The 25,571-nt window shown below is 38.9% G+C and overlaps 1 protein-coding gene across 2 annotated transcripts in view; it reads right to left on the bottom strand.

Moving 5' to 3' along the window:
- Positions 1 to 663: 663 nt before the first annotated feature.
- The window catches only part of gxylt1b (glucoside xylosyltransferase 1b), a 67,377-nt gene continuing 42,469 nt past the window's right edge, over positions 664 to 25,571 (bottom strand). For both annotated transcript variants that reach the window (XM_048549627.2, XM_048549626.2), the window contains 4 exons: positions 25,279 to 25,530; positions 16,417 to 16,540; positions 15,005 to 15,177; positions 664 to 3,368 (listed from right to left, as the gene is read on the bottom strand). In XM_048549627.2, the coding sequence (XP_048405584.1) occupies positions 3,210 to 3,368; positions 15,005 to 15,177; positions 16,417 to 16,540; positions 25,279 to 25,530 (708 nt within the window). In that variant the 3' untranslated portion in view covers positions 664 to 3,209. The remainder of the gene's footprint in view (positions 3,369 to 15,004; positions 15,178 to 16,416; positions 16,541 to 25,278; positions 25,531 to 25,571) is intronic.

Consider the following 25,571-nt stretch of genomic DNA (forward strand, 5'->3'; position numbering starts at 1 on the left):
TGGCTGCTATAATGTTGACAACTTCTCATCTTCATCTATGATACTCAGCTTCTTCTCTGAAAACGTTGGGGAGGGTCACATAATTTCCATCTTTAGTTAAAGTTTAACTAACCATTTTCCATGTTAGCTGTCTACTGTGCTGTCTTTTTCTAGAGTTTCACTTAAAATATTCATCTACTAATCAGTCTAACTTACGGTCACTGTTACAACACTTTTGTACAGATCTAATACTGCAAAATTCTGAAAGTTTTGCCACACATTGCAGTATTAAAATGTAAGCAATATTTTGGAGATGATCAACAACAGGATTCTTCCAGGAATTACTAGTGCTGCTCATAGTTATTTTCACACTGCTGGTCAGATTCCAGGAAAGCAGTGCTCAATATCAAAGGAACATGTTAGTGCCTGCATCTAATCTTTGAAGGACTGAGTCTAAAGTGTCCCCTCTTGGGGGACAGATCTTTGGGTTCTAGATCCCAAAAGATGCAACTCTCAACTCTTTCATATTGCTATGTGCTGGTGGTGGAAAGAGTGACAGTACACCATTGAAGACAAAAAAAATGGGTGTGATGTACACTGCGTTGTGATCTGTTATTTCATCCGTCAATCAGGCAAAATAGCAACATATGAACACAACTTATTCTCAGGGCAATAACAGTTCACTTTAGATTTCATATTCAACTTTATTTGAATAAAAAAAGCACATAAAATTGCTTATAAATGTTTAACATTACAATTGTTTACACATATATAATCTATTATTAAAAAGAATCTAGATGTAAAAATCTGTTTACAAATAGCTTGCCCTAATTTGTAAAACCATGTTACACCAGAGATTTCAACCTGAAAGCAGTAAAATTATAAACACTAACGGAATAGTGGTTACATTCTTAATTTACCACCAAATATGAGACAAATATCCAAGTATTAAGAAAGAAACTGAAAAGCATTTATTCAACTTATTTTGTTTTCAAGAAGTGCATTTAACAGCTTATGTTCAACTCCTGTGATTAACAAGGCACTTCAAATAATTCAAACGCTCACCAAAGTTGCTTTCGACATACTGCCAGTTCAGACAATATTAGCACAAGATTTCTTTACTCTGGTAAAGTTTAGCACATTTCCAGTTAGCAACATACGGGAAGACTACAGTATTAGCAATGAAGACAAACAAGTATTTTTCAATACAAAAATACACAGAGGTTAGCTGAATTCCAGAGTAAGAAGCCAGATGTAAACAATATTCTGTTCTGTTGCAACTCAACTCAGCTAATTCAAATGAAGTTGAATTCAGAGTTAGAGTCCTATAATTGTTGCAATTTCCAAGCCTGCAGTTCTAACATTGGTAATATCTACTTGGGCAATAAACACTACAATACAGTGACAAAAAGCATGTTTCCAATAAGTATATACACATTCAGTTTAGGGGAAGGTAAAAGGGAAGAAATAATCAATACGATTAATGGGCTATTCTCTGTAAAGAGATCATGGCAAGATTCAAAATAGCACAGTATTCAACAAATCCACGTGTTTTCACATTATCACTCATGTTATGCCTACAATAGTAAAAATGAATAACTTCTGGAATTCCCACTGAAATTAAGTAAATTGCTCATGCCGAACTGTTGCCCCCTTACCTACGAAGTCACTGCATTTCAACAGCAGTACATGAATCTGATATTACTAAGTGAGGCAAACAATATAAATCCTAAGTACTTATTCACAATTCTAAACTACTTTTATTCCAACTTTATGCTACTAGTCAGAATATTTAGTTTACAAAAACTGAGAATTCCCAGAAAGATTTCAAACAGTATTGGGCTGGTGGCAAGACTGGTTCCTGCTAAACTCTTTCATGTCCGTTAATTAACTGTCAAGTGGCTAGTTAGGAGGTGCATTCAAGGTGGTTTCTTTTCCTACCATATCAGCTACAAAATTTCGCTCAACTGATTTGCACTAAATTAGATAGGAAGTTCTTTACTGAGTTTTGCATCTTTACATTTCATGTGCAAGTTCATCTATGTAAACTGTGCAAACTTAGATTCAATGCATAAAGTAATTTGATTCTAGCTATGCAAATCTGAAAAAGGGTTAATGAAAGAATAAATGATGTGAAGGTGCTGGTGTTGGACTGGGGTGGACAAGGTCAGAAATCACACAACACCAGATTATAATCCAACATGTTTATTTGAAAATACAAGCTTTTGGAGCTTTGCTCCTTGTTGAAGTGTTAGTGAGAAAGGTAGTAGTGACACTGAATTTATAAGTAAAAGATCAAAGGGTCTCACCACTGATGAGGATGTATTAAACCAACCTAAGATGCTATTAAATCTTTCATCAGTTATAAGTTTTTAAATTGATTAACATGTATTTTAATCCCCAAATTCCTTTCAAGTCACTGTCCTGGGAGAGGACGAAAAGTTTTATCAGAGTAAAGAAGAGGTGACATTTTAGGTCAGACAATGCATGTTCGGTGTGAGGCCTTGTCTAGAATCTGTTTGTGTTTTGGTTTGGAGTCAGACTGGTTTTATTTCTGAAGTAGGGATTTATAAAATGCCACATTGACTGACGGTCCATAAGTTATGCTTTTTGAACGAAATATAAATGTATCTGCAAATGGTATGTTGACTAATATATATTTACAGTTAGAAATACTGCAATTGAAGTTAACTTGCTCAGCTTCTACCAATCGTCAGACAAGCAATCTATTCAGAACACTAATTTTGCACTTTATTAAGTTGCCAAAATGTGACCTTAACAGATCCTTACACTGGAGGCAAAAAGTACCCAATGCAGTGCACTCTTCAAGACCTGATTGTCATAAACATATAAAACACTTCGGCCTTTACTTTGCAATACATAAGAGATTAATTGCCATAACTTCATAATGAAAAGCACATCATGCAGATTGTCGACAATTCTAGTAAATCTTCACATGATGGAATAACATCCTTTTCTCTGTAAACAATGTCTTCCACTAAATAAATTCTTCAATTTAGGTTAATTAGTGCTCAAGTATGAGACGAAGATTACATTCATAAGTCATTCTTGAGGTTTCAATATAGACAGTACTTGTTGTGAACTCTTTCACTTATCTCATTTCAATATTTTAAGACCGTTCAGTCATTTATTTAGGTCTTGCGAAAACTCAGGTCCCTGCCGTAAATGAAACACTGGGAGAAAATAAAGCCTTTAGTCATTTACCAAAATCACGTTCTTGAAATTTTGTCTTGTATAGTTCTTAGACTTTTCAGCAGCTGCCGTGTAAAGACCTGGTAGATCCTTCCACAATATGTATTTGTAGTTTTCTGCAATTCTTTTTCAAGTGGATGTAGGAGTGAACGGATGGGATCATTCCCAAAAGGATACTGCAGATGGAAAGACAAAAGATGAATGAATTCCTCACATTGAAAGTTTAAAAAAAAAACAGACATTACAATTGGCTTGAAAATTGAAGCCTAATTCTGCTTTCAAATACCAGCTTTGAACATTGAATGCTAGACTGAATGCCACCTTTCAGTATCTCAGATTTAGAGGAATTAAGACACAGGAACCGAAGGAGAACCTTTAAATCATCATGTGCAGTTTATTATCTCCCAACAACTTCCAGTTCATGATCTTGTATATTATTTCATAAAATGTGGCAATGAGCTGGTACAAAGTACTGGTCTGGACCCCATATCTTTCTTTCTACAAGTTGATTTGTTGTACAAAGTGATAAAAGATCTTTGTAAAGCTGACATACACCACAATCAACTACATTAACTTCATCAACCCACTTTTTAACCTCATCAGAAAACAACAAAGCTTTTCAAGCACTTTGGTTTTAACAAAAAAGTGTACCAGCTCCATTAAATAATCCATTGCTGTTTTTCTAGGTGGTAGAGGTTGTGGGCTTGGAAAAGTGCTGTTGAAGGAGCACAGGTGAGTTAAAGCAGTGCATCCTACAGATAACAGACACTACTGCCACTGATTATAAAAAAAGCTGCTGCTGATCTCAGTACAGAAACTGGGTGTAAAGGGAAACACGTCAGAAAAACAACAAAGAGAGGGGGCTTCTAGGTATTCAGACCTGGCACTGAGGTTAACTCCATGAGACTGCCAGGAGGTGAGAGGCCATTTCTCCACAGGATCCAAGATAAGGTTCTCAACAAGCACCTTCAGAAAAGCACAGGAAACTATGGTCACTAATTCCAGTGTGCAAGAGGTTAAATGACCTCTACTAGTGGTCAATGTCAGTAAATGCCTCTCCAGGTGCCATCTCCCACTCATCGTCTTCATACGCTTCTGAATGCACCACACATCCATCACAAATCAGTCTTTAGTCCCAAGCGGAGGCTTGGGGACCGTTTTGCAGAACACCTCCGCTCGGTTCGCAATAAACAACTGCACCTCCCAGTCGCAAACCATTTCCACTCCCCCTCCCATTCTTTAGATGACATGTCCATCGTGGGCCTCCTGCAGTGCCACAATGATGCCACCCGAAGGTTGCAGGAACAGCAACTCATATTCCGCCTGGGAACCCTGCAGCCCAATGGTATCAATGTGGACTTCACCAGCTTCAAAATCTCCCCTTCCCCCACCGCATCCCAAAACCAGCCCAGTTCGTCCCCTCCCCCCACTGCACCACACAACCAGCCCAGCTCTTCCCCTCCACCCACTGCATCCCAAAACCAGTCCAACCAGTCTCTGCCTCCCTAACCTGTTCTTCCTCTCACCCATCCCTTCCTCCCACCCCAAGCCGCACCTCCATCTCCTACCTACTAACCTCATCCCACCTCCTTGACCTGTCAGTCTTCCCTGGACTGACCTATCCTCTCCCTACCTATACTCTCCTCCCCACCTATCTTCTTTTCTCTCCATCTTCGGTCCGCCTCCCCCTCTCTCCCTATTTATTCCAGAACCCTCACCCCATCCCCCTCCCTGAAGAAGGGTCTAGGCCCGAAATGTCAGCTTTTGTGCTCCTGAAATGCTGCTGGGCCTGCTGTGTTCATCGAGCCTCACATTTTATTATCAGTCAGGATTCAGCCTTTACAATAAGATGCTTCCCCATACCCACTGATGCCAGTCTCAATGCTTCCACTATCTTCTATTACATAGTTGTGGCAAGTAGATCACCCAAACCTCAAGTGCTTTAATATGCTTCTCTCTGCTGATCAAATAAAGGAGCAGAGGAAAATGAGAAGGGAAACACATCTGCCTGAACTCTTACACTTGCTGTCAGAAGCCACTGAGACCCTTTAGATAGTGGTATGTTCCTGTCTTATTTCCTTCTCACATCCCATCTCAACCTCTATCCAGTTATCTGTGAAGTGAAAACTGCAGTTTGCATGGCCATAAACCTTGGTGTTTCCATCTCAACCAAAATTTGCACCCACAAACATTTCGTTCTGAAATACTAAAGTCAGTCAACGGTTGCAAGATCCTCAATCCTTCACAGTCACTGGATAAATATCTTGGAACTCCCTTCATAAGAAAACTGTGGGTATTCCTACAACCTGAGGATTGTACAAGTTGAAGAAGGGAGCTCACCATCCTCTCCAGTGCAATGAGGAATGGAAAATAATTGCTGACCTTGCTAGAGATAAATAAATCTCATGGGCAACATAAAAACATCACGACTGGAGTTGCTAGATGAATGACACCCATGAAATCATACTCCAGCAACAGGGATTCACGTTCAGACTTTTGGGAGTGGGTTGCACATTAAAATATTGATAAAGCTTAAAGTTTAGATTAAAACAGATTAAGGGATTCAAGGCTGTTCCACCCAACTTATTGATACAGCTTTGTTTTGCATTTATGGGTAATGGCATATCAGAATATGTTGGAGGTTCATGCCCGAGACAAATTAGAAATTACAAACATGCCTTCAGGCTGATGAATTCAATTTGGATAAATGCGAGGTATTACATTTTGGTAAAGTGAATAAAGGCAGGACTTGTACATTTAAGGGTAGATCCTAGATAGTGTTGTCAAACAGACAGACCTTGGGGTTCTCACACAATTCTTTTAAAGTTGCATCCCAGGGAGCTCGGGTGTTTAAGAAGGCATTTAGCACAATTGCCTTCATTGCTAAAACTACTGAAAATAGGAGTCAGGTCATCATCTTGAAGGTGTACAAAATGTTGGTGATGCCACTTCTGCAGTCCTATATATAGTTCTAGCTGCACTACTATAGGGAGAATACTATTAAGCTGCTGAGGGCTTAGAAAAGATTTACCAGAATGTCACTGGGACTGGAGGATTTGTGTTATAAATGAGAAGATAGATAGGCTGGGACTCTTTTCACTGGAGTGTAGGAGGTTGAGGGGTGACCTTATTGAAGTTTATAAAATCACAAGGGGCATAGATAAGGTGAACAGCAAAGGAGTTTTCCCTAGGGTGGGCGAGTTTAAAACAATGGGCATATTTTTAAGGTGAGAGGAGAAAGATTTAAAAGAAACCTACCACAGCAACTTTTTCACAACATTGGTGATTCATGTGGGCATTGAGCTGCCAGAGAAAGTGGAACATGCAGATACAGTTAGAACATTTAAAAGACATTTGGTCAGGTCTACGAATAGGAAAGATTTAGAGGGCTATGGGCTAAATGCAGGCAAGTGGGATCAGTTTAGTTGGGAAACTTGATTGCCTTGAATGAGTCGGACCAAAGGGTCTGTTTCCATGCTGTATGACAATGACATCATTTCAATAAGTTATGAGTGAACAAAGTGGAATAATTTTTTGGGCTTCACTGCCAATTTTGAATTTTTAAACAAGATCAAATTGTACTTCTAAAGGTAAAATTCTGGTTTATCTTCACTTTGTCAAATATGATCTCAATAACTTGAACAATAGAAACATAACTGATTAGTTGAATGAACCAATTTCCTCCAAGTTTATAATAGTTGTATCAGACATTTCTTTGTAATGAGTAAACAATGGCCTTCAAATTAGATCATACGAGCATTAGCTTACAAGTGGAATACATACAAAGTTGCTTTTTGAAAACAAAGTCTATTTATTTTGAACAGGTAAGTGTACCCCTTAAAATAGTTCACAAAAAAATTCTGAAGCAAAATCTCCACAAATATTTGAACAGCATTTGAACTAATAGATGAAGCAAAATTTCTCTAGCTTCATACTATTTCCATTACACTTCAAATATATAAATTATTTAGAGTGTATTTCTGTACTATATGCAAAGTATTAAGAAAGAAGGTAAGACTAGCATTTTACAAAACAAATGGAAAAATTAGATTCAAGCCAAATGCAGCTCCTCAATTAACCCTACCACAACAAACCTAGAGTTTATGCTCTCAATTCAAATTATTCCTTGGACAATATCAACTAGTTTTTTTTGCCACAAACTTTAGAATCTTAAGAGGGACACACTCTACATGTAGAATACAGTAGAATAATATATTGTGCTTTAGATGGTGCAATATTCCTGTCTCTCTAAAGCAGCATGAATGAAGATAACCATTAGTGATTTGTATTTTATAAGTTATATTTTGTTAATATATACCCTAAAATTCACTCTGGACTCTCCAGATTATGTGAGAATTTATTTAATCTTGTAGTGTGAAAACCACCAGAGTCTTTTCAAAAGAATATTTAGAAGCTCTTTAAGAATAAGGGCTTTTATGTTTTATGTTTCTTAAGTATCGACCTTAATATTCACATTCACAGAATACAAAACAAGACCATCAAGGAAATTGCACTGAGTGATAAAAGCACTTGGCATATACTGATTTTATTATACTCACAGGACAAAGCCTGCAATCGAAGTTTTATAGGAATACACTTCTGCTGTGATCAATACCGTCTCAACTCTTGAGCGGAACATACTTTAATTTCTGGATGGAAGTCTAGCTTTTTAATATTGATTTTGCAAATAATAATTTTTAAACTGAGCTTTAGGCATTCCCCCACTCAAAAATCCAAAAGACACTAAGTATCCATGTGGAAAAAATGCAAGCAATTTCACACATTCAATAATAAACGTTTACTCAGCATCATCAAAACAAATTATCAGGAGGGATGTGCATGCTCATGTGTGGAAAGCTGAAACATTTGACATTTTTATGCTGCATAACAAGTTTTTGAACCTACAGTTGCAATTAAAAGGAGTGCTTAGCATGATCCTTAATGCCAGTCATACAGATATCACCGGTGGCTACACAGAGTACTTCAAACCCTTCCTTCAGGCACTATGAGGCACTGTGACCAGCAAGAGAAACTACAGTAGGATTAGGGTATACAACCCCTAAAGCCAGCTCCATCAACTGATTAAATCTTCCAGATTAAGTCTACTTTGCTGCCCAAGGACTTTTAGTACCAGAAAATCTGACTAAAATATACTCAACGACTGAGCACTAACAACACAATGCAGTATAGATTTTTCAGGCTTCACAATCCTCTGAAGAAACTTTTTGTCATCTCAGTTTTAAGTGGTGACCCCTTTATCAAGAGGCTATTAGCTGAATTTTACCAGCTCCTAATGCAGTCCCACAAAGGGGAGTATTTCCCAGCAGCAGCTTAGGTAACATAATATCAGTCACAATTCTGAGGTGAGCAGCTGATTTATGTAAACCAAATTCCCTATTATTGGTAATTTCTCAGGGTTTTTGTTACTTAGAGAATGGTCGTGTCACATACTGTCACATGGGAAGGCCATCAGCTTCATGGGAGAGACCTCCCTGTATCAGCCCATGGAGTGAAAATCTGAGCTGGAGGCTATAATTCCTAATGAGGACAGCTGAGGAAGCAAAGTTGGTCACACAGCGTCAATAGGAATTTACAGCAGCTTTCTTTTCGATCTGAGGAGCCTGTATGCTTGCCTACAGATCAATATTTTATTTGTTACTGCTTTTTGATCAGCAATCCCCACTTCTTCCAGTGGAACAGAGAATGCTTCAGGGTTACTGGATCTTTGATGACTCTGGTATCATCAGGAGCCTGCTCGCCACCTAGACAGAGTCACAAGTAAAATCGTCAATGTGTTCTGTATTGACAATTGCGCATTTGGGTATTAAATTGGTCCTAACATTGCTGTCCCAAATCCATGGTTAACGGTAGGTTATGAATCTTAGACTGTCTAACCAGGGGAGATAACCTCTCAGCCCTGTCAAGCCCTCTAAGAACTTTATACATTATAATAGAATTACTTTTCATCCCAGCAATGAAACCATGCATGTCCCTTGCGTCTTATTAAGTGTATCCTTCCTTAGGCTAAGAAGCCAAACATGTGCAAATTGTATTAACTCACCAAAGGTCGGCACATTTTCAACATGGGCTCTATCAATGCTATGGAGACCTGGCACCATTTTGCAAGGACATATTGTGCCCTGGGTGCAGGAAGCTTACTCTGAGCACTAAACTGGTGTCCGACAACCCAAATTGGTCGTTGTGGTGTCAGGATATTTAATCAGGAACACACAGGTGCGACAACTAACTTGTAAGCTACATTACAAACAGCAAGCAGTCAACTACAAAATAAACCTAGTGTTTGTTTTGCAGAAAAATGCCACTTAAGTTGCAGATAATAATTAATTAATAATAATAATAATGATGAAGAATAAAATCGCAAATTGTCTGCAAGTACTGTGGAGTGCAAGTCGAAGTATTAGGGATCGTTCCTTGATTTTTGAGGGAGCGTGAACATAAAACAACAGAAGAATAGTTGACAAGATCTTCAGAAGGTTGGTACAGCTAGGTTGCTGTCAAGAAAGCAAGATCTGGATGACATCCTCGCCAAAATAACAGAACAATCAGGTGCCAAATCAAACATCCTAACTCAAAATTGGATGCAGCTCATTTGTATCTGGATGACTTACTGCATTGTTGCCTACTTTATACTGATCTCCATGTAAGCGGCATTGCCAAGTCATTGGGCTACATCTATAGCCGCTGCTCTTTTTCTAGCTTCCTCTCTCTGATTAGTTAATAGGAAATTAGGAATGGAAAACTGATGTGGGAAAAGCAAGTATCCTGTGGTCACACACTGGCAGTCGATTCATCTGCATGTGTTTTAGGATTTTAGAAGGGGAGTAAGGCAGGAACCATAATCAATATTCTTGGTGACACTGGACGCCACAAGTTCTGTCACAGTCAGTACAAAGATGCAGAGAGTATTTCTCTTTATTGGGCTCAGAAGAAGCAAGCATTCTCATCATCTGCCAGTTCTTTACTGTTTTCTCCTGTTGTGTGCCATCTTGCCCTACAAGAGAGATGTCAGGCTGTCAGTGATTGTGGAATGCTGTGGTTGAGTAATGTGCAAGGTGTAGTAGAATAGATGTGGAGGTGGAGAGGTGGGTAGATGGCAGCATTAAGGATCTGAGCAAGAGGTAGACTGACTATCTGAATGTTATATTTTAGTAATTGGACTGTGGTGTATTAAACAGTACGTAAGATTAGTGCTGTGGGCGGATGTCATCATGGGAAGATAACTCCAGTGACGTGCTGTCATATGCTCAAAAGGTTATGAGATAGCTTTTGACTTTTCTGACAAGCTGTTAGGTCCAGGTTCTCAAGAATTGATCTTCCCAGCCAGCTGAAGATCTTCTTTAGCCTGTCTCCTCTTGTCTACCTTCATCATTAATTTGTTTAGTACAACAGCGATCACCTGGAAATATCTCTACTCTGGAACTCCATTTACAGATTTCGTATTGCAGCAACATAACTCTGTCCTTGTAGAGGGATAATCTGCTTTCAAGATTACTGGTTTGGCTGCATCATATGCTAGAGATTATTAGAGTTTTTTTATGAAGTACGTTCAGAAACCAATACACTTTGGAACAGCTTCTAATTTCTTCATACAGTGCTTGTTACTCCATTCAAAATATCGTCTGTTCTCCAAACTGACTTTTATTTATAATTACCTCGACACTTGTAAAACACAGATGAAATGTAATTATACGCTTTCAAGTTATTTTTTAATCATCACATGTTCAAGTTTATGCCACATCTCTGAAGCAAGTGGAGCATGAACCAACCTGAAATATGATCAGTGTTCCAAAAGACCCTTTCAAAGATTTTTTTTGAAAAAAGTAAAAGGAGATGTTCTAGATATTTTTAATCAAAAAACTATACAGACACGCTATGACGCATCTGGAAAGGTGGGACTTTAACCTGAATCTCCTGGTTCACAGGTAGCGACACTATCACTACACAAGAAATATACATTTTAATACAATTAAATAACTAATCCCCACGCCTGTATGCACAGTTATCGTTAACTCGTAGGTACTTAGTTTTTTTTATTAACAGAATTAAATATTAACATCAAGTATGGTGAACCCAGAGTAACGCAGCAGCTAGGAAGGATGTCCAGCCTCATGTTGCAATAATGGCAATAATATGGGAGCACCAAACCTGTGCTACCCATCTTCAACAATCCAAGTGCAAGCAAGACGCCAATTACAACTCCCACACTAAAACAAGGGTCAAATTTGGAGCTCTCTATTTCATGCTTTAACCCTCTTGTAATAAAGGTGAACAAAATATTTACATTCCTAACTAACTAATGGGTTGCTCCACCTGATGTTAACAAAGTGATTTGTGTACAAGGACACACAAAATTCCTGTATATTCCAATATGTGCTCATATTTTTAGAAAACATTCTTCCTGCCAAAGTGGATAATTTTGACACTTATCTGCACTTTGCTCCATTTACCACTTTAACAATTCTATAACAGCTGACTAATAGCACTCTTCTGTCTTGAAAATGACCGTGCTTTTATCCACTTAAGAATTGGTTAACAATCTACACAAATATATCACCTGCTAATCCACAACCACTAATCTTGTGTTTCCTTCTTTTTCACAGGGAAAGAGACGGTTGCTCTGAAATCAATCTAATACATATCATGAATATATAGCAGTATTGTTTAGATTTGAAAAGTAAGCTAACACAATAGCGATGTATTTATTGAGGCACTTTTTAAAAGTTATACAAATCCATTACTCTGGTTGGATGTCAGAGTTGGAACAGTAATGAGCCAACATCTTATGTGCACAAGAATTTAGTTTGAATTTTCAAAATGGTTGCCCAACGTCACTGTGTCACAAATGGGCATATATGCTACAGCCTTAAACCACAACTAAATTAGAAACTACATTTGATTTCTGGAATTGCAAGACATAACATTTAAAGCCTGGAACTGCAGACTGAAGTTGTTTCAAAATGTGATATGGGATGCTTCTGGAAGCGAAAATACATTTATAACAACCCTAACCTGTCCTTCCACCTATCCCCTCCTCACACCTCAAGTCCCACCCCCATCTCCTACCTACTAACTTCATCCCACTCCCTCGATCTGTCCATCCTCCCTGGACTGACCTATCTCCTCCCCACCTACAGTCACCTTTATTGGCTCCATCCCCACCTCGTTGACCGGTCTGTCTCCTCTATCCTTCTTCTATCCAGCTCCGCCTCCCCCTCTCCCATTTCTGAAGGAAGGTCTAGGCCCGAAACGTCAGCTTTCTCACTCCTATGTTGTTGCTTGGCCTGCTGTGTTCATCCAGCTCTACACCTTGCTATCTGAAGATTGCAGGAACAGCAACTCATATTCCGTTTGAGAACCCTGCAGCCTAATGGTATCAATGTGGACTTCACAAGCTTCAAAATCTCCCCTCCGGGCAATGCATCCCAAAACCAGCCCAGCTTGTCCCCACCCCCTCAACCTGTCCTTCCACCTATCCACTCCTCCCACCTTATCTCCTACCTGCTAACCTCATCTCACCCCCTTGACCTGTCCGTCCTCCTTGAACTGACCTATATCCTCCCTACCTACACTCACTTTTATTGACTCCATCCCCACCTCTTTGACCGGTCTGTCTCCTCTCCACCTATTTTCTCCTCTTTCCATCTTCTATCCACCTCCGCCTTGCCCCTCTCTCCCTATTTATTTCAGAACCTCCTTCCCCTCCCCCATTTCTGAAGACGGGTCTAGGCCCTAAACGTCAGCTTTCCCGCTCCTATGATGCTGCTTGGCCTGCTGTGTTCATCCAACTCTACACCTTGCTATCTCAGATTCTCCAACATCTGCAGTTCCTATCATCTCTGGGAACTCAAAAGTATTTTGTTACAAAAAACAGTATGCAAATAAAATTAAGCAAGTGCAGCCCCAAGAAACATGTCCTCTTATTAGAACAAATCTATTGAAGAATAATTTTTATATATTTTTGAAAGTGATGGCCTTTCTTGGTTTCGGCTAATTATAATTGTGGGAATTGTGGGAATTGTGGAGTGAGCATGCGTGGTGAAAATAAATGAAAATTAATTTTGGCTACAAATTAATTAAAAGGCGACGACAATTTGGCATGAGTGCCATGTGGTTATCTTCCATATTTGGAGATGTAGAAAGATTACTGTACAGGATAAGGATTCTTAGCCCATCACAGCCATGTGAGCTCTCTGCAAGATCAGTTCAGCCAGTCCCACTCCACCACCTGTCCCTGTGGAGCAAAATTTCTCTTCAGACATTTATCTACATCCCTTTGGTAAGCTGAACTTAGTTTCTTGTCATTCACCCTACGTCAACGTTGTCAGATTCTCAGACCTTCCTGAATTATAAATTTTAAAACAGACAGAGTGAAGGAAAGAAATTATGAAAAGCCAATTTCAAAGCAGCTAACTTTGGCAGTAAAAACTATCATGCACTGAAGTATCAACATGTGCCACCATGAAGGAGCTCCGAGAATCTGAGTAACATTACCATGGGAAACCAATGCAGTGAAGATCCACCAGATAACAAATGATAAAGGATTTGCAGAATTACTGCACAGCTGGTTACTACTGTGTGTCCTGGACCAATACTCCCCAAACTGCTTCCAACTGTGATGCCATTTTCAAGTCTTGATCATTTGGGCAGGTGGGGTAGGAGGACTTTACACAGCAGGGACCTATCACAGCAGGAATATAGCAGTTACAAGTTAACTGGAGCAGTAATTATTGTCTCAGATCCCAGGATCCCAAAATTTAGCTTGCATCCCAAAGTGGAATCCTGGCCTACTTTGGGAAGCCCTGCCCTAAATGAATACCAAAATTAGGAGTTTAGGGTCATGTAACCATTCAGGCAAGCATTGAGTACGTCAAGGGGTAGTAAAGGTGGTAAACCTATTTATTTTTATCTCCATCATATTCATTGATTAGAAAAAGCTGCCATTATATGTCCTCTCTGTAGTCTAGTTTGATTAGCAAGAAGCTAACCCTGAGGTTAACCATTTTCAAACAAACCAATAATCTGGTGAAGTATCAGTTGTTGAATAACTGCAGCACTCAAAAGGCAGATTCCACGACCTTGTGGAAAAGTTTGGTTTTCTTCCTACAACCTAGATATGGAAGCAATCATACTACCTGAAGAGTTATTTTAAAAAATATTTTTATTCCTCACAGAAACCAACGGGGAGAAATGTTCATGGCAATAAAAAGAAAGCAGAACATGGCTTCATTTAAAATTGAAACATGTTAACATGCATTAGCATAAAAGAGAAACACTGATGATTTGCATCTTGTAACTTATGGCAGCAAGCACCTTATGATCCATCAAGGGCATTGTGCATACAAAAAACTTACTACTGCAGCACATGTGACTAGGATGGAGGGTGGCCCAAATACTCAAGAGCTCATTAACTGTCAGAGTGCTGTTCTTAATTGATGCAACTTTGCTGTAGCATCAAGAAAAAAAAACCCACTCCTACGCAGAATGGCCTAATTACAAGAGCTGTTAACTATTGACTTTTAGTGAAAAATAAGTACTGCTCCCTCATATTTCAAGATAGGAAACTATTGCTTGAAAATTCCTGTCTTAAAACGCACGCAACAGTAGCCAACACCCAAGAACAGAAAAGTAACTTCAGACCCAGGGGCAGCTTGTTACATAGATGTCAAGAAAATACTTTTCTCAACAGTAATAGATTGTTTCTCTTTATGGTACATTAATGAATCATTTCTCATGAAGGGAATAAAGACTTTGAATTATTTTGCAGCTATATTTCTGGGACTGTAGTACTTACACTTTTTATTGCTTCATACACAGCCCTGAAAGCTGGCTGCTTTCCATCATGGTAGACGCCACGATTTCCGTGAAGAACAAATATTCCTTCATCCTCTGCTGCTTTGCAGTTGCTGCCATACATACAGTGGTCAGGTCGATAATTCCACTGACATGGAAAAATAAACAGGCTTTCTGTAATCGAGAAAAAGTATTAAATATATAACAAGGTTCAGTATTAATCATAATTTCCTAAACTAGACTTTAAATTCAACATAAATGGAGCTTTAAAAGCTTCGAAACCTTAAACAAAATTCCATGACAATTTCTCAGTCAAGAAGTCTATTTCTTAAACAAGAAACCTTCTCTGTTCTCTATAAAGCTACTCTCACTGGGAGAGATTTCAGATGTTAACTAACCACATAGAATAATGTCAGTGTACATCAAGGATGATATGTAACTTTGAGACCAGTAGTGTTGCCACATACCGCTTCCTTTCCCCATCATGCTGGCAGAAGTCCTGAATGTGGGAGGCGTAAAGACACTTGCTGCAATACATTTTTGTAGGTGGCGCACGTTGCAGACAAATACTGGAATTAACGCTTACATTGGGGCAGGTAGTATTTGCTAATAAATTGGACTTTGTTCCGGATATTGTCAAGCTTCTTGATGATTATTGGAGCTACAATTATCCAGGCACTTAAACATATTTAATCACGTTCTTGCCTTGTAGATGATGGAAATGCATTGAAAAGTCAGATGATGAGATGTTTGTTGCAAAATAGTCAACTTCTGATTTGGTGTTGTAGCCACAACATTCTTGCAGCCTAACATGTTTAAAACACATTTCCATGCAAATCATCCCAGATATTGATATTAATCAATGATGATAATGCTATTGAATGTCAAGGGTAAGCAGTTTGATCTTGTGTCGAAGATGATTGTTGCTTGCCAGCAACATTGACTTGCCATTTATCAACCCACGGAAGTAATTAACTCCATCGAAGAAAAGCAATGAATACACAGAACAGCAGAGGATGCAGGGGTTCAGAATGGATTATTGCAACATACATGCAGGAACAGTTAGACCTCTAACAAGTGGGATTTAAAAATGAAAAAAGAAAGACATAAGGAACTTTTAAATAATTATGACTCAAGGTAGGTGAGGAGCAGGGGAGAAGAGAGAAGTGAGAAGAGGGCAACGTTATCACACTGGAGGCCAAAAAGAGTGAAGTGCAACAGTGTCACATAAAAAGACAGGATGACATGCATATGGAGAAGCAATGCCAAGTGCGCAGAGATGAGGTGGGGGAATGCCACCAAGCCGAGAGGGATGAAGTGAGGCAGCCAGTGTAAACAAAGAAACAAAAAAGAAGAAAAAGTGTTAAATAAAATGGCAAGAAAGCAAGTGAAAAAGAAGCAATAAAATTGTACCTGGGTTCTGATGGAAAATAATATTGAGTAAATCTTGGTCTCCCCAAGTAATGTTGAGCTTGTATTTCTTGAAGAGAGGCAAAAGTAAATCTTCCCATTTCAGTCGGGCATTTGTCATATCATTCTATAGGATACAAAAATTGTGAACATGAAATTCACTTCAGTAATTTGATGGATGAGCAATTGACAGATCAATTAATATTTTTAATGAGCAACAGTAATGAAAGCTGATTTTTTAAAAATAAAATGGCCAGGCTCTTAACAACAATTCATCACACTCAAAATATCCAAATCCAAACAGGACTTGACTGTTACCAATTTGCCAAATGAAAACTTACTTGCAACTACCTATTAGTTTGGGCTGAAGAATAATTGCAGGCTTCAAGTACCAGATCTCACTACATTTCATCATGAATTGGTTGAAACACATTCCATAATCAAGTAGAGAGTACACCAGACACAAAAACGGCAACACAGGAAGTCTTCATTTAGCACTGTTAGGTTTTAATGTCAGTTCATTTATTGGAACTGAAACTTCAGATTTTGATTGCGTTGAAGATGATTGTTGCTTGCCGGCAACATTGACTTGCCATTTATCAGCCCACGGAAGTAAATAACTCCATTGAAAAAAAGCAATAAATACACAGAACAGCAGAGGATGCAGGGATTCAAAATGGATTATTGCATCATACATGCAAAAAGTTAGACATCTAACAAGTGGGACTTAAAATGAAAAAAGACATAAGAAACTTTTAAATAATTATCACTCAAGGTAGGTGAGGAGCAGGGGAAGAGAAGTGAGAAGAGGGCAACGATATCACATCGGAGGCCAGGGCAGATTAGTTTTCACACTGATTGCTGTGCTTGACCTGAATGACACTTTCTTGGCACAACCACCCCCAATGCTAAGTCACTGTCCGAGGTGCACAGCAGGGAGCTCCTTCTCAGCTGCTCAGAGATTACACAGTCGTTCTGCTGCTCCCAAAGCCTCCTGGCTGAATGGCAATGAACAGTAAGACCTCACAGCCAGCCAAGAGCAGCCACCTCACTGAGCAATAGTGAGTTTTCCCAAAATAATGCCACCAGGCAGTGGCCATAACATGGCCAGGAGCAGGTGAAAGCCTCAGCGTGCAGCCCAGAGAAAGATAAGCAAATGCACTTGGACACAGACCCTAGAAAGCAGCACCCCTGGTTTCACTCTTCGAGAATCCACTACAGGAGGTACAAAGTTAAACCTAATATAAAACAAAATTTGTTTTAGTTCTTTCATTTATCAATATAGGAATTTAACCAAAATACTGCATTATATCTGTACTCTTGTCAGTTGTAATGATTTAATCATTGTTTTTCTGCTGAGGAACACCCTGCAAGACCCAACTTCAGCGTTAACATTGATGGGTAGAGAAATCAATGCTTCACTGAAGGTCATTTCACTTAAAAGTTGATTTTTTAGGAATACAAGACAACTTGAAGTGATAACATCCTGTCTAATTCTGTTAAAATGATTCAGAATGTCTGTTCAGCATTACGCAATGTGCACAATCAAAGAAAATCACATGTTGAGAGAAAACAACCATACGGAGAGACTAAAGAGACATACCGAGAGGAGAAAAATGAGGACTGGCATTAAATGTTGCAAAAAGGAGATGAGGTAACCATATTTATGAGGGAGATAGGATATTAGTCGTAGAAAAACAGGAACGCACATCAGACAAGAATAGCTTGCATGTGGGTATAAATAGAGGACAATAAGGGATCAACCACACTTCTGGGTGTGGTCTACAGGCCCCACTCCCCCTTCCAATCATGAGAAGTGAAAGAAGCAACTTGCTGATGAAAGAGAGAACATAGAAGTGAAAAACATACAGGAATCTCAAATATATTGATATAATTTGAGAAGAGATAGGCAAAGGAAAGAAAGAGAATGGAGTTTCTACATGTACTAAGTGCTTTATAAACTGATTAATGTACAAAGTGATTCATATTTATATAAACATGGAACTAATGAACACAATTTAAAGATACAGTTCAGTATAATGTTTAAACATTGCTATCCTGCTATATTGCTGTTCTGCTCTTGCTGCATCTGAGTGTCACATTCATGCTCAAGTGTTAGGGTCATAAAATGAGGTCACACTGAAAAATACTTTGATAAGTAATACATTGCTGAGACTCCATGAATGAGTAAGGAAACAACTGAAGAGTTATGACATAGCCATGCATTACTTGCAAGATTGTGTTTAATTATGCTATGACACTCTCGAAACACTTTCTGCACATGCGCAGCTGGATCAGGGCCAATGATGCCATTGACAGCAATAACCCAGGCAGCTGCCTGCATTAAATGAGTAAGTCGGTTTTACAATAGCGTATTTGGAAAGTATGCGGCTGCATCACTGCTGGGCTTTATGAATTTTGTTTTCCTCTGTGGTGATGTTAGGAACAGTATAAGCGGCTAGGTAGATTCCAGGGGGCAAATGTTAAAATAGTACACACTAAGCTGAAATAAGGAAGGCAAAGAAGAACTAAGAAATTAAGCCATCAATGAATGTAAAACAAAATAGTAAGATATTTTACAAGCACATCAATAAACAGGCTGGGTCTGATAAGAATAGGTCTATTAATGGACAGACTTAATACCATAGATAACACTAAAGAGTTGGCAGAATAGTTTTTCTCCAGTCTTTACTAAAGAACTAGAATTGATGGATAAGAGTTGAGAAATAGTTAAATGTATTTACAATAAAAACAAGTGAGCATATTGTGCACTTTGAACCTTTTATGACTTTTCAGGAGTCACAAAAAGCACTACACAAATGAAGTCTTTTCAAAAAAAATTATGCAGTAGTAACAGTTTATGTGGATTTACAACTTTTTTGATCAGCTGCACCAAAATAAACTGATTGATAAAAAGTCAGAGAATATGGTATCAGAAACAAACACTAGAAGGCACTGCCAGCTGGCTAACAGAATGACTATAGATCGTGAATATAAAATAATTATTCACATAGACAGAAAGTGGGACACATAAGGATCAATACTGGGACAACTGCTCACAATTCATAAAAACAATTTGGACTTTGAAATTAAAAACAGATTAGCCTAGAAATTCCAAAAGAAGAGATAGTGTTTCAGCAGTGCAGATTTGAATTTTGCATTCAGATTGTGTGGAAGTATCAATACAGCTGACTGTAAGAAAAGTGCCTGGTAATTTCAAATTTCTTTGGAGCAAAGAGCTGCTGTGACTGTCTGGAACTCTCCGAAGGGGTCCCCAACTCTGGGGATAGAGACGGAGATTTCCAGAAAAGCTCAACTGTTAATCAGGAAAAGTATGAGAGGCTTAGAATCTGAACCAACACTTGGGCAGCGTAAGAAACTGAACCCCCAATTCACAACCGAACCCCATCCAACTACACCAACCCCCTCAATACCTACAATTCCTGCTGGACCAATCGAACGCTTCTCAATCTTGTCCAACCACAAATCTTTCACCCAGCATCCCCCCTACCCATTTGTTACCCTGCTCTCCCAACCGATCATCCATCTGCCATCTTGCCCACCTCCCAATTATCTTCACTCAATAGTTTTTGAAGTGGCTACACAACATTTAAACCTCAACATACAGCACTTACTGCTGATGAGGAGAGGAGTGTGCGTCAATTCCGTGCCAAGTCTCTCCGTTGTTAGCTCCCAGCATTACTGGATTAGTTTCTGCAGTTTTGTAAAAGAACCACATTGGCTAGGAAAATCAATGACAAAGCAGATCAAAATATACCTTTTCATTCTAATCAGAACTGGAAGCAAGTTTTCCAGTTCAGTGGGCGACTATCCAAATTTGTGGATGATACCAGACTTGTAGGCAGGGAAGGGGGTGGTGGAGGGACACATTAATACACTTGCCAGATGGGTAAATAAATTACAAATGAGGTTCAACACAGATAAGTGTGAGGCTACACATTTAGATGCAACACTAGGGTGAGGGGATCACTTATTACTAGAAAGGTGATCATTTAGGTGGAGTACAAGAACAAACCAAAATTGGTGGTATGATAGACAGTGAAGGAGATCACCGAAGATTATAAAGCGATCTCGACCCATAGATCAATGGACTGAGGACTGGCAGATAGAATTTAATTTGAATAAATGAGAGGTATTGCATTTTGGCAAAACAAACAAGAACAGGACTTATTCAACTAAAAGCAGGGCTTTGGGTAGCGCTGTAGAACAGAGACCTAGGGATTCAAGTACACAATACTTTAAAGTTTGCATGACAGGTAGACAGGGTGGTTAAGAAAGTGTTTAGCACACTTGTCTTCATTGCTCAGATCTGGGAGTTTAGTGTTGGAATGTCACGTTGAGGTTATACGTAATGTTGGTGAGTGGTCTTCTAGAGTATTGTGTGCAGTACCTTTCGCTTAGTTATGGGAAGGATACTGTTAAGCTGGAGTGTGTTCAGGAAAGATTTACCAGGATGATGCTGGGAGTGGAGCGTCTGACTTACAAGGAGAGGCTGGATAGGCTGGGACATTTTTCACTGGAGTATAACAGGTTCAGGGTTAACTTCATAGAGGCTTAGAAAAGGTGGAATTCCCAACCTTAGGGAAAAGACAAGATTAGGGGTCATATTTTCAAAGGTCAGAGGAGAAGGATTTTAAAAATAAGGACATAAGGAGCAACTTTGGTTGGTGTGTGGAATGAATTTCCAGAGAAAGTGGTGGTTATGTGTACAGTTGCAGTATTTAGAAGACATTAGATAATTATACGAATAGGAAATGTTTGGAGGGAAATGGGCTAAGCGCAGGCAGGTGGATTAGTTTAGTTTAGTTTAACATTATGGTTGGCATGGACTGGTTGGACCAAAGGATCGGTTTCCATGCTGTAAGAGTCTATGGCTCTAAGTGGCCTCAGAGTACAGATGCATCAATCATTGAAAGCTGCACAAATTAGATTTGACATAGAACTGTTGGTGCCAAAAATGAAACCAAGCACTAACGTTTTATTACTAAAGAAATGGAAGTAGAGGAAAGTACTCTGTGCTAAACAGATGTAGAAGCTTTGTTCTACTCAAGAACAACATGCAGTTCTGGCTGATATATTGTGAAAAGTACATAGCGGCACCGGATAACATGCAGAGTAGATTTAAAAGACTGATAACATAGATCTGATGAATTTCTGTAAGAAAGAAATGAAAGTGTAGGTCACATTTCTCTTGGAGAAAATTGTGTATTTGAAAATTAATGTTTTGTGAAAAGAATGGATATTGGGAAAAATGTTTCCTCTTGCGGGCAAAAGAACAAGAAGCCATCCTTACAAGATAGACCCTACATAATCAAACAGGAGATTAGGTAGAAATTTCTTTACTCAAAGAATGTTAAGAACATGAAACTCACTTCCACTGGTTGATGCAGTTTAAGTGGATGTATGAGTTTGCTGAATGGAACAATGCCACCTGGGTTATCAAGTCTACGTGAACTCTCTGTCACACAACCCAGAAATTGAAGGGTATAGACAATTGCAATTATACAGTTAGAAAGGACAGCACAGTGGCTCAGCAAGTTAGCACTACTGCCTCACAGTATGAGCGACCCAGGTGCTACTCCACCCTTGGGCAACTGTCTGTGCGGAGGTTGCAGTCTCCTTGTGTCTACATGGGTTTCCACTGGACACGCTGGGTCCTTCCCAAATCCCGAACGGTCTGCAGGTTACGTGGATGCGTCATGCTGGCGTGGCTGCAGTGCCCATGGGGGGGGGGGGGGGGGGGGGGGTGTGTGTGTGTGTGTGTGTGTGTGTGTGTGTGTGTGTGTGTGTGTGTGTGTGTGTGTGTGTGTGTGTGTGTGTGTGTGTGTGTGTGTGTGTGTGTGTGTGTGTGTGTGTGTGTGTGTGTGCTTAGTAATGTGACATCTAAATTACAGGGAATAAGATTAAGGGGAACAGGTCTGGGCAGAATGCTCCGAGAGTCGCTACAGCCCGATAGCTGAACAGCCTGCTTCCACAATACTAGGATTTTATGATGACAGGAGGCTTGAGTGGTTAGTGTGGCAAAGTTGGGTAGCGTATTCGATGTTTGTAAAATAATGGTTTGTCGGGGGGGGGGGGGGGGGCAAGTGTGCATAGTCCCTTTAAAAGATGATGTACTTTTTTTCAAGGCTTGGAGATTGAAAAAAATTCTGCAGGCAGCAGATGCACAGAGGGCTCTTGAAATTGAAACACTGTATCAAAACATTATACTGTTAGCTGACATTTTACCAAGACAACAGGTATTTGAATTTAGCCAATTATTTAAACCAGGACCTAGATATCAAAACCCAATTAAATTTAAATCTGATTATTTTGACAACCTAGGACCAGTCCTGTTGTAAGGAATTGACAGGTCATCAAGTCTATAAAAGAAGAGGTTATTTAAAATTGGGGTGAGAACAAACTGCCACATGAACAGAAACTCACTAGCTATCACCGAAATCTCTCAGCTCTTCGAGTAAGCAGCAACATCTAAATAAAATGTACCATGGCACTCTTAGGCAAGACTCCCAGCACAAGAATTCAAAGGAAGGCATTCCTGACAAGAGGACAACGGAGAAAGCAAAGGACATTCGAGAAGACATATCCTGGCTGTAATTTTTTTAAAAAATGATTTTTTAAATTTACTTCATTTATATTAGTGGTACTTAAATCAATTGGAACAGCATACTATTAGAATTTTGCTTTATTTGAGAATAGTTAATAGTAAAGGGGGAATTGTTCAGTTTGTTAGTAGTTGTTAATTTGTTAGCTGCTACAGTCAGGTAAAAAAATTGTTAATTGTTGATTATAAAATGACTGTCAGAGTTCATTTCATTTCACCTCCCCTTTATAACAGATTAGGTGGTGACAGGAAGGTGAGACCACTTTTCACACTTCTTTTAGCAGATAGGGCAAAGCAAACTTTTTTGGGTGTTTCAGTTTTAATTGTCAGTGAGATGTCAACCTCTGTTTCATAACATTAGCATTTGCACTAGAAAATCAGGCCAAACAACCAGATTATACTAATCCACAATCCCTCCAGCCAGGGTAACTTTATTGAGCTCTCTATCTTCCACTGTCCTTTTTCTCCAAAAACGCCTTCACACTCTACCAGCAAACATTATCAGCGCACCTGTCTCTTGATTTTCATTCACCAACATAGAGCAGTTAAGGTTCAAAGCAACACCACTGAATAAAGCTCAAAAATGTACCATTTTTTTGGGGTGGGGAAAGGCAGGGTAAAATGTCACAACAGCACTTGGGCAGCCCCCTCGTACTCTCAGAAGTTGAAATGTTTTCCATCTGCTGGAGTTGAGAAAATGTACATGTAACATTTTAATGAAATAAAAAAGGTTCTAAGTATTTTTAGCCACTTGTCATTGCTTTTCATTGAACAAATGTGATCAAAACAGCTGACAGTCAAAGCCTACACATTGTCATACATTGATTCAGGTGGTGAGAATTAACTTGGTAAATGTAATTGTATGTATAAATCAAAGCATATAAAGTGCACTCAGACTAGCATCCAGGCTCTATCCTTCACTGCTTGCCTCTTTGGGCACAGAACTAAAGCAAACGTAGGTCAGTGAGCACAGGGATAACAGAAGAGTAGGACTTCATGCAAGACAGAAGTTTTCAAATGAGCTGAAGTTTACAAAGGGTGGATTATGGGAGATCAGCATGGGAAGAGTTACGAACGGACACAAGATCAGTCCAGGGGTAAACTCAATGCAGAAGCTCAAAACAGTGGCCAGTATGAGTGATTGAATTCTTGAACAGATGAAGATCTGCAAAGGATAAGTAGTTGGAAACTTGAAAGTGTTATTTTAAATAATTCAGCATCTGTGGAAATAAAACTAATATATCCAGGATAAAAATCCAATGAAAGCTGTAGTTAGTTTCACCATCTTAATAAGCAACCAATTTGTCTCCAAGTGTTTCAGTTGGAAAACAAAAATTTAAAACTATGCAATGTAACATATGAAGAATCATTTAAGGAGTTTAGCTCTGTGTTTGAAATTGCCCATCTTCCATAATGTTTTAGTGACGCCAAAGATTGTCTAATAGCACCACCAGCTGGTCAAAGTAACTACTACTATTCAATCCTCCAGAATACAAACTTCGGAAATCTTTGTAATTAAGTTATAAGTAGAAATTGTCGTCATTAACTAAAATATCTGCTACAACAGGATTCTTTAATTTTATCATTAAATTAGAGATTATTCTGCTCTAAACTATTAATATTAACTGGTGCTTGTTTAACAGGTCTGCTGTTTAATGACTGAAACCATTTCCACAGTTGCTTTCAACACTCGAATAAAGCGAGAAATAGCAGGGATGGTAATAACGTAGGTGCCCCATTTTGGGTCAGTTAAGAAATGTGAAAACATGGACAGGAACAGGACCATTGTCCTTGTAAGGTCAAATAAATCCCTCCTCCACCATCAACACTCTACCACATTCATTCACCTTTTTCATTTAAAAATACCCTTTAACAACACAACAGGCACTTGTTCCACAAAGCTTTACAATATTAGTTAGCAGCTTCAAAAGAAAGAATTAATATGAGTTCAGACTAAACACTCATAGTAAGATTAGAAATATATATTTCCAGTTACATTTGGTATGGCAATTGGATTGGCATTTTATTATTCTCTTATATAATTAAAGATTTATTAAATCTAAATTAAAAACCATTTTATTTAATAGTGGATTAATTAACAGTAATTAACTGAAGGAATTTTAAGTTAATGCACTTTCCATCTTTTCAGAGTGCATTACAAGAGATCAAACAAACCATGATGTACATATACTTTTACCACAGTTAAATACATGGGCAAAAAAATTCCAGACCACACTTACCTTAAAGTATTTTTTTCGAATACGGGTCATGTTCATCAACATAACGCCAGAATTGATTCCAGTCTTTCCGTAGAATGGATGTCTGGCAAAACGGTTGTACCAGCCAATTCGTGGCTCCTCATGTTCTGGTGCCATTCCAGCAATCTGGGTATGATTGAAATCCTCAAGAAATGCCCATATATCGTCCACAGGACGCAAAAAAAGAATGTCTGTGTCTACGTAGAGCAAAGAATCCACTTCCTTGAGGATCAACTAAAATGAAACAATAGGCATCAGGAAGAATACAAAGTACA

Source organism: Stegostoma tigrinum, chromosome 18 (assembly GCF_030684315.1).
Source record: "Stegostoma tigrinum isolate sSteTig4 chromosome 18, sSteTig4.hap1, whole genome shotgun sequence".
NCBI lineage: Eukaryota > Metazoa > Chordata > Chondrichthyes > Orectolobiformes > Stegostomatidae > Stegostoma > Stegostoma tigrinum.